Raw genomic sequence first — 13856 nt, 5'->3', positions numbered from 1 at the left:
ACATCCCCAAAGGCAAGGGAATTAAAAGCAAAAGTGAATTACTGGGACCTTATGAAGATAAAAAGCTTCTGCACAGGAAAGGAAACAACCAACAAAACTAAAAGGCAACCAACGGAATGGGAAAAGATATTTGCAAATGACATATCGGACAAAGGCCTAGTATCCAAAATCTATAAAGAGCTCACCAAACTCCACACCCGAAAAACAAATAACCCAGTGAAGAAATGGGCAGAAAACATGAATAGACACTTCTCTAAAGAAGACATCCAGATGGCCAACAGGCACATGAAAAGATGTTCAGCGTCGCTCCTCATCAGGGAAATACAAATCAAAACCACACTCAGGTATCACCTCACGCCAGTCAGAGTGGCCAAAATGAACAAATCAGGAGACTATAGATGCTGGAGAGGATGTGGAGAAACGGGAACCCTCTTGCACTGTTGGTGGGAATGCAAATTGGTGCAGCCGCTCTGGAAAGCAGTGTGGAGGTTCCTCAGAAAATTAAAAATAGACCTACCCTATGACCCAGCAATAGCACTGCTAGGAATTTATCCAAGGGATACAGGAGTACTGATGCATAGGGGCACTTGTACCCCAATGTTCATAGCAGCACTCTCAACAATAGCCAAATTATGGAAAGAGCCTAAATGTCCATCAACTGATGAATGGATAAAGAAATTGTGGTATATATACACAATGGAATACTACGTGGCAATGAGAAAAAATGAAATATGGCCTTTTGTAGCAACGTGGATGGAACTGGAGAGTGTAATGCTAAGTGAAATAAGCCATACAGAGAAAGACAGATACCATATGGTTTCACTCTTATGTGGATCCTGAGAAACTTAACAGGAACCCATGGGGGAGGGGAAGGAAAAAAAAAAAAAAAGAGGTTAGAGTGGGAGAGAGCCAAAGCATAAGAGACTGTTAAAAACTGAGAACAAACTGAGGGTTGATGGGGGGTGGGAGGGAGGGGAGAGTGGGTGATGGGTATTGAGGAGGGCACCTTTCGGGATGAGCACTGGGTGTTGTATGGAAACCAATTTGTCAATAAATTTCATATATATAAAAAAAAATAAATAAAATAAAATTAACAATACAGGAAAAAACAGATGTTGGCAAGGATGCAGAGAAAGGGAAACTCTCTTACACTGTTGGTGGGAATGCAAACTGGTATAGCCATGCTGGTGAACACAGAATGGAGTTTCTTCCAAAAATGAAAAATAAAGCTACCCTATGATCCAGCAATTGCACTACTAAGTATTTGCCCAAAGGACACAAAAATACTGATTTGAAGGAATACATGCACCCGATGTTTATAGCAGCATTATCAACAATAGCCAAACCATGGAAAGAGCCCAAATGTCCATCAACTGATGAATGGATAAAGAAGATGTCTCATATATACCAATATATACACATATACACATATGTATACACATATGTATACATATATACACATATGTATATATGTATATGTATGTATGTATGTATGTATATACACGTGTGTGTATATATATATATATGTATGTATATATATGTATATTGCCATTTGCAATGAAGTAGATCACCTAGAGAGTATTACGCTAAGCAAAATAAGTCAGAGAAAGAAAAGTACCATATGATTTTACTCAGATGTGAAATATAAGAAATAAAACAGATGAAAATAGGGGCTGCAGGGGGCGAGAGAGGAAACCATAAAACAGACGTTAACTATGGAGGGCATTTGTGATGAGCACTGGGTGTTGTGTGTTAAGTGATGAATAACTGAATTCTACACCTGAAACTAATATCATACTGTATGTTAACTAACTGGAATTTAAATAAAAACTGGAAAAAGAAAAAAAGTGAACTAGATAGCATTTTTAAAATACATTAGAGAAACACCAAGTTGCTGATAATTAAAACATACACTTCATAATTTGATTGATCAAAGGAGAAGCTTTCTTGTTTTGTTTCTTTCATTTTTCTGTTTCAAATAAAATATTAATGCTGAATGTATTATATGTCATTTAGATTGATTTTCATGAAAATTAAAATAGTAAATTGAAGACAACTTTCCTCTAAAATATTTTGCTATCAACAAAAGCATTAACGTCTATTGAACTCTTAGGCATTGATCCTCCAAATATTCCACGGCACTATAGCAATTCTGGTCACAAGTAGCTAAAATTGTGGGATGGTGTACAAGTTTGCATTCATTTCAAGTTCTTCAGGGAAGTTTTGTTAATAATTAAGTTTCGGGGAGCCTGGGTGGCTCAGTCAGTTAAGCATTTGACTTTAGTTCAGGTCATGATCTCGTGGTTTGTGAATTCGAGCCAACGTCGGGCTCTGTGCTGACAGCTCAGAGCCTGGAGCCTGCTTTGGACTCTGTGTCTCAGTCTCTCTCTGCTCCTCCCCCACTTGTGCCCTGTCTCTGTCTCCCAAAAATAAATAAATAAAAAAAAATGTTTTTAAATGAAAAAAATCAAGTTTCTACCATTTTACTGTGATTATTTGACATATATGGGTTTTTTTTCTTCTTTTCCCAAATATGTTATTCATTCTTATGTACTCAAAGGCAATTGTCAAAATACAGATCCCTTCATTTAGGATACAGAACGTTTGCTTTATGAATTTTCATGTAAGTTACCGATTTTTATATGCATATTATTTATACAGAAAAATGGAGGTCAGGAACTTTTTACCTACCTAAGAATAAATTAAGCAATAACTGTAATAAAACTGTAACATAGTCAAAGCCAAAACAGGGCATGGCAAGAATCTTACAACGTGCAATATATTCCTTTCAACAGAAGGACTGATATGGAGGAATTTCATACCCCAAAAGTTTTCTGTGAAGGAGAACTGGGCATCCCTTGTCCTCTTTGAGTAAAGATTCAAGCCATAGAAGGCCTGATTTGTTCTTTCACTGGGAGACTTGCAAGTGACTCCCTCCTTAACATATTCCTGGCCACATGCAGGCATTGCCTATAATCGAGCAGTGGCTGTCCTCTCAGATGGGCAAGTACCAACTGGTGTCTATTCTGCCCTCTGCCTCCCTGACCCTGACGGGCAGCCTGCTTCCGCCTGGATCTTTACTTGCCTTGCATCCTAGGCCGCTTGGTTTGCAACTCCCTAGTGTAGAGACTTTGTAAAGCAACTTATCAGTCTAGTTCGTTCCTGAGTTTTCAAAGTTATTCAGAGCCAATTTATTTTACGTTAAAATACAACGATAACCTTAAATTAAGCTATAACAAACTGATATACAAGACATAACAAACCGATTCACTTTCTCGGGGCGTGGTAGGTTAACCGAAGAAAGAAAAAAGGGAAAAATGCTTTGAAGGAATATTTTTGCAAAGTTTGGTGTGCAGGTGTTTATACCAGAGTGGATCGCAGTACTGGTGTAAGAACAATGGCTCCTTGAGACAGGTGATGTGAGAAAGAAATCAGAAGGAGACCTGTGAAAATGTTACACATCTGAAGAGATGCAAATTACTGGATCCATTTGACGGCTGGATATAATCTTTACATAAGTTGAATTGTATAAAGATTTGTGCTTCGTAAACACAAGTCCTCATAACATATCACATTTTCCTCTAAGCATTTACAGGGTTTCCCCTTACATGGGTAGCCATTTGATGACTTATGATGATTACAGGTAAATTAAAAAATAATTTATGCAAGCTACTCTTGTTATGGTGACACTAAAATTTTGAAAGTAGCATTGTGCTTAGTGCGATGGGATTACAGATTAAACAATCTCTTCAGCAAGTCGGAGTGTGAGGTTCTGGGTATATAGCATCTCTGTTTCTAAACTCTAAGTGCATCTCACAGCGTGACAGGGTTGAGACCTGTTACTGACTGAAGAAAGGGAGATCCCCATAGATACACTGAGTTCACTCAGAGAGTATACATGTATTCTGTTTCTTTGTCAGATAAAATACTTGTTTTCATCATAAACTGATATTTCAACAATAACCTTGTTATTAATCAAAATAAGGGGTGCCTGGGTGGTTCAGTCAGTTGAGTTGCTGACTTCGACTCAGGTCATGATCTCACAGTTCATGAGTTCAAGCCCCACACTGGGCTCATTGCTGTCAGCACAGAGCCCGCTTGGATCCTCTGTCCATCTCTCTCTCTGCCTCCCCCCCCAAATAAATAAACTTTAAAAAATAAAATTATGTATCATTATGCTATATTTATCACAATTACAATTTTCTGTTTATTTTGAAAATCAATTTTAATGGGCTTGTAAATTTAAAACTTAGTTTATGGAGAGAAGGAGGGAGAGAAGGAGGCAGAGAAAGCGTGAGAGATGCTATTCGTATCATGACCAAGCATTTATTGAATTCTGATAGTGTATCACTCGAGTCTCATTCTTTTAGGAACTATGATATTAACATATATCTTTAAAATAGTCATGGTGGGATCTACTTGAAATAGATGAGTTGTTGTTGTAAACTATAATAAAGTTTATGTTCAACTGAGTTTAGCATTATTGTTCATTACATTACAAATTCTTTGAACCTCAGTGTCCTTATCCTATAAAAGAATAGCAGTTGTCTTAGAGTGCTGTACGTATATATGAACATTTTATGGACCAAGTGATAAAATAAATACAAAAATACAATGTAATTTGTAAAATGATTTAAAATTTAATTTTGTGGTTTAATGCCAGGTGGACTTATCAATGATTTTTAATTTTCTTCTAAACCTACTTTCTTCATAGAGCAAAGGACACACGAATGAATCAGGTCACACAGTCTGTCTCTAGAACCAATATTTTAAAATTGATTCTACCTATGTACTTGATTTGGACATCTTTTCACAGTGGTAGTTTGACAAAATATTAAAATTCAACTCATTCACTCATTGATCTAATAGCCATCTATCAAGAGCTGGGCACTGATCTGAACACTTAAATTTACATAGACAATTCAAGCATCATTCTTACTTAGACTCATAGTACCTATGGAAATAAATAAAACATTAAAGTGCCACGTAACAGAAAAACAAGGATTTATTAACTGTTAATTCTGCAACAGACTTCAGAGAAAATTTTAACAGAGCTTGTAAACAGAGAAATGTGAGTGTGGAAAATTCTGCGTTGAATCAAGAATGTGCAAGATGTTTTGGGAACAGGCAGTACTCAACTGTGGCTCTTCCAGAGTGTTCAGAGAGAAAGAGTAAGAGACACAGCGAGCGAAGGCATTTCACACATACTTGTGAAGAGCCTGTGTTGACATATCATTGTACCTACTTTATTATAGTTTTTAAACATCATGGATCAGAAGGGCATAGCACCCCTACAGGACTTTTAGGATAATTACAGATTGTTCTATAAAATGTCATCCGCAGTTTCTACCACATTAGAAAGAGTGAAAAATATTTCTTTCCCACTATGAGGAAGTCATAAACACCATTTCTTTTCACACTCACGGAACTGACATCTTCTCCCCCTGAATTGTCTGAAAGTTTGTGCCCTCCATTCACAAAGTTCATCTTCTACTCTGAGAGCCCACCTTATGGAATTAGCCGCACCACCGCTTCGGGGTGGTGTGTGTGTGTGTGTGTGTGTGTGTGTGTGTGTGTGTGTGTAGCACATTCATGTATAACATGAAGATTTTTTTTTTCAATTTCTGTCACAGAAAGCACATACGCAAGTTTATTTTGCAAGAGTAGAATGTTCACCTCAGAATGTATTTTGGATATCTCCCTATATGCCTTAGTAATACATAAGTGCTTTAGCAAATGCAAGATATCATTTCTCAGGACCACTGTATCACTTTTAATATTGAACTGTAATGCCAGCTGAAACAATATTTTTTAAACACAGTGACAATTAACCACCAGGTTCAGAAGACAATCAGTGGAGTGATTTCCTTACTCTTGTTTAGACAAGGGAAATCAGCACAAAAACAAAATATTCCCATTCAAGAGAACAGTGACATGATATTACATATGTAAGTATTTAATTTTGTTTCACGTATATGAAGAGTGATGAATGTAAATCATAAGAAACAAGTACATACTTTGAGGAAACCGTGGGGGGTTGTCATTGACATCAGTCAGGGTGATGTTGACCGTTGTCGATCCTGAGAGTCCTCCAACTTGCCCAGCCATGTCTTTGGCTTGAATGACCACTGAATAGTGTTCTCTGGCTTCTCTGTCCATATTATGTAAGGCAGTTCTAATAACTCCTGTAACATATTTTAAACAAAACAGTACAGATTATATATTAAATGAGAAGTAGCACAGATGTATCGTTTTTCCCCCATAGTTTCATTGAGCCACAGAGCCAGCTTTTTTTCTGCATATTTTCAGAAGTGCATTTTTAAATGAAATACTTTTGTGAGAAAGCCACTTCTGAGACAAACAGTACCTTAAACATGTTACGAAAACCACCTCATTTGACCCCTTCATTGGCAACCACGTGTCTCGAACCATTCTATTCGTGGTAAATTAAGATGTCCATTCTTTTGCGTTCCTTGGGGTGCCTTGCAGAACAGCCTTGTGGCCCAAGCTTGTACTTGTGCTGGAATACTAAATATTTCACAAGTTGTGCTCCTCAAAAACGTCAGTTAAGATGATTTGAGAAGAGGTTAATTTTCCTCTTTAGAGAAAAATTTACATAGCTTCCTGTCAGGGCTGTCAGAGTTGGATGGTGGAAAACATGGAAGAATTGTGGATACTTGAACAAAGATTATAGACAAGAGTCATTTTAACATTTATCAAGATGAAGAAACTCACTATTTTTATCAGGAAATGACAGCTACAATAAGAACTAGATCTAAGTACCTAAGCAAAATAATGAAATGGATTCCAAAAATCACAGGTAAAAGTCACAGGCTTTATTTCACAGTGCCAAAGGAGACATTAAAGGTAGTCTTTTATGAAGTATTACTTGGATTCAATAAGGACATAAAAAATGTTATGTGTTATATCTCCATTTGTATGACACATAAGTACATGTGCACACACACAAATTAGATAGCTTTGTCGATAGAGCCTTAAATTTAAAACGGAAACACATTTTTCCAGAGGGCCAAGGACTATTAACTATGTTATAAAAAAAAGTCCTCATGTAGATGAGCTATATTATAAATAAGTATATTTGTATATAGATAGATATGTATTTACATTTATATTATATATGCATGTAAAAATATAAACGTATTTGCTACTCCATACATAGGACAACATTTAACAACCACCTTTTTCCTTTTACTAAAAATATTTGGATCATATTCGTTTTGAGAAGGGACCAATAGCTTTGACCAATCACACCAATGATTAGTTAGCAGCATAATTCATAGGACAGTGGCAATTATAAAAACTGCTCACTATAGAGTTTAACACAGTTTTACAGACAATATGTTGATGTAATTAAAGAACATAGGGTTGTACGTATATTCAAACTGAAAGCAGTCTTTCAAAGGTGGAAAGGATCCGTCAATCAGTTGTTCAGAACATACAACACTGAAGAAGGTTTTTTTGTTGTTTTACTGAATTGATTATATGTGTAATGACTTTGAGAGGAGAGCCTCAGGAACCAGGAAAAGTGATCCCACAACTTTCAATATTTGTGATTTTTTAATTGAGGGAGTTCAGGAAAATTTTCCTGAAGCTAAATAGAAATGAAAATTATTCTTATCAAAAGAAATTATAATAATATGGTAATAAATGATTCATCTAATTCATGCATATGAAAAAGCCTCAAGCATCCTTAATACAAAGAACAATGTTTTATCACGTATGATGATTATATAAGAAGGAATGGAATCGATGCAGAAATGAACAAGCTGAGAATTTATGAAAATATTTTATGAAAGAAACATATACTTTCTAATATTTGAAAAAAATAAAGATGTTCTGAAAAGAATACATTATAAATGGGACATGCCTCTGGTGTTTAGAAGTTTGAGAAGGATAATTTTTACAATGGAATCTTTAAGTGTCATTTGCTGGATATAAAAATATAATAGCAAAATCAATCATTGCAAAGTGAAAGATATAGGGGCGCCTGGGTGGCTCAGTCGGTTAAGCGTCAGACTTCCGCTCAGGTCACGATCTCGCGGTCCGTGGGTTCGAGCCCCGCATCGGGCTCTGGGCTGACAGCTCAGAGCTTGAATCCTGTTTCAGATTCTGTGTCTCCATCTTTCTCTGACCCTCCCCTGTTCAAGCTCTCTCTCTGTCTCAAAAGTAAATAAATGTTAAAAAAATTAAAAAAAAAAGTGAAAGATAGATATATTTACACAATTTGAGAGAGAGAGAGAGAGAGAGAGAGAGAGAGAGAGAGAGAGAATCAAGCAGGCTCCACACTGTCAGTGAAGAGCCCAACATGGGGCTTTGACCCATGAACCCTGAGACTCATGACCTGAGCTGCAATCAAAGGTCAGATGCTTAACCAACAGAGCCACCCAGGCACCCCGATACATTTACACAATTTGAATGTTATTCATTTAAGAGAATCAGAGAAGAGAAATCAGCCCAACCCCTGTTTTAGAGTAAACATTTCAATAATTTTATTCCATTCCCATTATATCCCTTCTTCTATAATATAGGTGTGTCTGACAGAAAATGAGAAGAAGCTTGTCAGCCACATTTGCTTATAGAAAGAAAACAGTATATCCAGAATTGACACATACTTCCCAGAAATGACTGTCTACAAACCCACTGAAACTCAGAGTTCTCTTGAGGGTACTCCAGTGGATGTGCTTAGCTATGACCTACCCCAAGGGCACATAGGTAAATGGAGAATGCTTGTCAAATTGCTGTAGAATACAGTAATCTTTTTCTAACACATTGCCCAGATGCGCGTAAGTGGGGCAGCCTAGAACACCGCCGATGCACAGTAACTTTTGTCCTTCCAAATAGACTTTTTTAGAGCAGATTTAGGTCCACAGAAAAATTGAGAAGAAAGTACATTTGCTATCTACCCTCTCCTTATTCCTCCCTTGCCACACGAACACACATTTTCTCCCACTACCAACATCCTGAATTAGAACGGTGCATTTGCTATAATTGATTAACCAACACTGACACATCATCACCCAAAGTCCTCAGTTATAGTTTTACTGCCTTGAAATCTTTTCTGATCTACCTATTCATCTCTCCCTCCTTCAATGCCTCGCAGTCACTGATCTTTTTACTTTTTCTGCAATTTTGCCCTTACTATCCCTGTAATTTTGCCTTCTCCATAAAGTTGATAGTATGTGGTCTTTTCAGATTGCCTTCTTCACTTGGTAATAGATATTTAAGGATTCTCCAAGTCTTTTCATGGCTTGAGAGCTCATTTTGTTTTAGTGCTAAATAATATTGCATTCTTCGGGTATGCAGTTGTTTATACGTTCACCTGCTAACAGACATCTTGGTGGTTTCTGAGTTTTGGTGATTATGAGTGAAACTGCTATAAACACCTGTCTACTGGTTTTTGTTTGGAAATAAGTTTTTAACTCCTTGAGTAAATATCAAGGAGCATAATTACTGGATCACATGGTAAAAGTCTGTTTAGTTTTGTTAGACAATGTCAAACTCTCAAAGTGGCTATATTATTTTGCATTCCTAACAACAGTAAATCAGAGTTCCTGTGGCTTCATATCTTGACCAACATTTGTTGGTCAATGTTCCAAATTTTGGTCATTGTATTAGGCATATAGTAGTGTCTTGTTTTCATATTTATTTCCCTGGCAGATGATGTCGGACCATTTTTCAAATTCTTACTCCCATAGTAGGTCTTATTTGGTGAGATGTCTGTTAGGTTTTTTGTCCATTTTGTAAGCTGAGTTGTTTTATTATTGTTGAATTTTAAGAGTTTGTTGTATATTTTATATAACAGGTTTTTATTAGATTTGTCTTTTGTAAATACTTTCTGCCGGGACATGATTTATCTCCTCATTCTCTTCACGGTATCTTTCACAGTGTAGAATGAAAACAATTTTTTTTTTGAGTCCAGATTATTATTTCTGTCACAGTTCATTATTTTGGTATTGTATATAAAAAGTCATTGCCACACCCAAGGTCACCTAGTTTTCATCTATGTTATCAGGTAGGAATTGTACTTATCTATTTATTAATCTATCTATCTATCTACCTATCTATCATCTATTTAGAGAGAGAGAGAGAGACAGAAAGAGCACAAGCAGGGGAGAAAGGCAAAGGGAGAGAGAGAGGATCTTAAACAGGTTCCATGCTCACTTCAGAGCCCGACATGGGGCTCAATCCTGCGACCCTGAATCATGATCTGATCTGAAATCAAGAGTCAGGCACTCAACCAAGTCCCTGAGGCGTCCTCCAACTTGCAGGAATTTTAAAGTTTTGTTTTTCATATTTAGGTCTCTGATACAACATGAGTTACTTTTTCTAAGGATGTAATGTCTATGTCATTTTATTGTTTCTGCACATGATATCAATTCATCTCAAACCATTTACTGAAAAGATGATTTTCTTCAATTGTATTATCTTTGCTCCTTTGTCAGAGATCAGTTGCCTATATGTACAAGGGTCTATCTCTGGAATTTCTATTCTTAAAATATTTTTTAAACATTTTTATTTATTTTTGAGAGACAGAGAGAGACAGAGTGTGAGCAGGGGAGTTGTAGAGAGAGAGAGAGGGAGACACAGAATCCGAAGCAGACTTCAGGCTCTGAGCTGTTGGCACAGAGCCTGACATGGGGCTTGAACCCACCAACGGTGAGATCATGACCTGAGCTGGTCAGATGCCCAACCGACTAAGCCTCCCAGGTGCCCCTCTGTAATTTCTATTCTGATCTATTTATATGTTTGTCTATTTTTTCATCAACACCACACTCTCTTGATTACTATAGTTTGTAGTAAATCCTAAAGTCAGATAGTATCAGTCTTTCAACTTTGTTTTTCCTCTTAAATATTATCTTGACTATTCTGGGTCTTTGCCTCTACACATTAACTTTAGAATCAGTTTGTCAATATCCACGAAATAACTTGCTGAGATTTGGATTGGCATTCCATCACAGCTATAGATATCACTGGGAAGAATTGACATCTTCACAATATTGAGTCTTCAATTAAGGAACATGAAATATCTGTCCATTTATTTAGTTCTTTGTTTCTTTCATCCTAATTTTGTAGTTTTACTCATAACAATTTTGTATCTACTTTGTTAGATTTATTACTAAGTATTTCTTTTGGAAGGAAGCTAAGCTAAATGGCATTATGTTTTAAAATCATTTTCCACTTTTTCATTGTTGGTATATAAGACAATTATTTTTATATAACCCTGTATCCTGAAATCTTGTTATAATGCTTATTGGTTCCAGGATGTTTTGTTGTGGTTGTTGATTCCTTAGGATTTTCTACACATACAACTATGTCATCTGTGAACTGAGATCAATTTTTTCTTCTTATTAATCCGCATAGCTTTTATTTAAGCTAAGTGATAAGATTGTGCATTTTTCAGTATAAAATGATAAATGGTATCACTGAATGAAAGATTTATTTTTTTTTAATTTTTAAATGTTTATTTTTGAGAGAGAGAGAGGCAGAACGTGAGCAGGGGAGGGGCAGAGAGAGGGAGACACAGAATCTGAAGTGGGTTCCAGGCTCTGAGCCGCAAGCACAGAGCCTGATGCGGGGCCTGAACTCACAGATGGTGAGATTGTGACCTGAGCCGAAGCCAGATGCTTAACTAATTGAGCTACCCAGGCGCCCCTGAATGAATTATTTCTTAAGCAAATGTCACAAATTGTTCCAGAGGAATCAATTATTAAGTTTAAACAATATAAAACACATTCTAATTTTATAGTTTAAAATACTAGCATATTACCTGATTACTTGCAGATGGATAGTATTGGTTCAAAAAAGTTTTAACATCCCTTATCCAAGATTACAAGATCTTGTAACAAAATCTGAATGTTCCTTCCTGCTCCTTGATCCCTCTCACCCTGCAGAAGACTTCTGTACACACTCCAAGTAGCCAGAATTATCATGAACTCTTCTTGTTCTGTCCATCTATTAAGAGATTAGTTCTACCATCATGGATGAACAATCTTTTGTCCATGTTGGTAATCATTTGCATAGATATTTAATCAGTATTAAATTGTTTTTATAAATATTGAGATTTGATAAATTTACTAGCAAATATAAACAATGTTTAAAGAAGATAGGAAAAAAATGGCAAACATACTTTCCCAATAATTTGGGAAAGAAATGAAAAGAAAAAGAAAAACAAGTTAAAAAGTAATCATAAGTTACTTTCCATTCTCAATGCTTAGCACAATAGCCGGCTTTTTTACAGAATTAAATATATATTTTGAATAAGTACACATACACGCACACATACACACAGACATATTGATTTTGCTCCACTTTTCTCAGGATGCTACATTTTAAAATAGTGAAAACATTAAGCAAAATTACTTTATGAGTTAAATGTGAAGCTATCTACTCAAAGGGATTTTATGTGCTGGTTTTCCCAAGTCATTTTCAGAATATCCCTGTCTTTGCTTAACTATTAAAGCACTCCCTTTCATTCTAAACAGTGTACTAGTGTGGGTGATCATTTATTCAGTTAGCTTCATTTTTACAATATTGCTAGTGGCTTTCAAACTTGACTCTGATTCAATACTCCCTTGAAATTGCCTTGGACCCAGGCCCTAGGGTCTCTGAGTTAGTGATTTGGAGTGGGTCTGGCCTACTTACAGCTCTAATTGACTACTGCATTCTTGTGCTTAGGCTGCCCTGAAAAGATACCATAGACTCACTTGCTTTAGCCATAGAGACTTATTTCACACACTTTTTAGGGACTGGGAAGATCAAGGTGCCAGGTTCCTGGTGAGAGCTCTCTTCCTGGCTTGCAGGCAGCTACCTTCTCACTATGTTTTACTATGGCTTTCCCTCAGTTTGTGCACAGGGAGAAAGAAAAAGAGAAAGATTGCTCTCTTCGACTTCTTATAAATCCACTAATCCTGTCTTGAGGGCCCCACTCTCATGACCTAATCTAAAACTAATTACCTTAAAAAAATTTTTAATGTTTATTTTTGAGAGAGAGAGAGAGAGAGAGAGAGAGTGTGTGTAGGGGAGGGGCAGAGAGAGAGGGAAACACAGAATTCTAAGCAGGCTCCAGGCTCTGAGCTGTCCGCACAGAGCCCAACGTGGGGCTGGAATCCATAAACTGTGAGATCATGACCTGAGCCAAAGTTTGATGCTCAACTGACTAAGCCACCCAGGGGCCCCTATTGGGAGCTAGAATTTCAACATAATGAATTGGGGTGGGGGGAAGTACACAAATATTCATTCCATCAATGATTTAAGAAATTGGGCCTCAAACAGGGAGACCAAAGAAAGAGGCAGAACATTCCAAATAGGTAGGTGGCAGATATGTTTGTTTTTGTTTATTTTTTAATGCTCATTTATTTTATTGGGGGGGGGTCACACAAATTAGTTGAGGGGAGGGGCAAAGAGAAAGGAGAGAGAGAGAATCCCAAGCAGGCTCTACGCTGTCAGCATGGAGCCCAATGTGGGTTCAATCCCATGAACCATGAGATCATGATGTGAGCAGAAAACGAGTCCACAGTCAACCAACTGAGCCACCCAGGCATCCCAGAAGGTGGCATTTTTAATAAGCAAAGGAACTTACATATAAGACTCATCTGGGCAAACTGTAGGATGAATGTATCTCCATACCCACCCACCAGTAATTTTTCTAAAAGTTTATATAGAGGCCTTAGCTGGGTTCAGTCACATATATGGTCTAGATAGTCTCAACAACACATTACTCTCTCAAAGCTGCTTTCTTAAAAACTGTTTCCACTCTGGGAACAGTGGGTGGAAAGCCTATTCCAAGGACAAGAGAGAGAGTGAGGAGCCTCTGATTGCCTGGGTTCAGCTCGTGG

At 36.9% G+C, this 13856-nt stretch overlaps 1 protein-coding gene across 2 annotated transcripts in view; it reads right to left on the bottom strand.

The window, feature by feature from the left end:
* The window catches only part of CDH18 (cadherin 18), a 348818-nt gene that overhangs the window by 116919 nt on the left and 218043 nt on the right, over window positions 1-13856 (bottom strand). For both annotated transcript variants that reach the window (XM_032594646.1, XM_032594647.1), the window contains exon 4: window positions 6018-6185. In XM_032594646.1, the coding sequence (XP_032450537.1) occupies window positions 6018-6185 (168 nt within the window). The remainder of the gene's footprint in view (window positions 1-6017; window positions 6186-13856) is intronic.

The sequence above is a fragment of the Lynx canadensis genome, chromosome A1 (genome assembly GCF_007474595.2).
Source record: "Lynx canadensis isolate LIC74 chromosome A1, mLynCan4.pri.v2, whole genome shotgun sequence".
NCBI lineage: Eukaryota > Metazoa > Chordata > Mammalia > Carnivora > Felidae > Lynx > Lynx canadensis.
The sequence above is the reverse complement of the archived record's forward strand: the minus strand, read 5'-3'. Positions and strand labels throughout refer to the sequence as shown.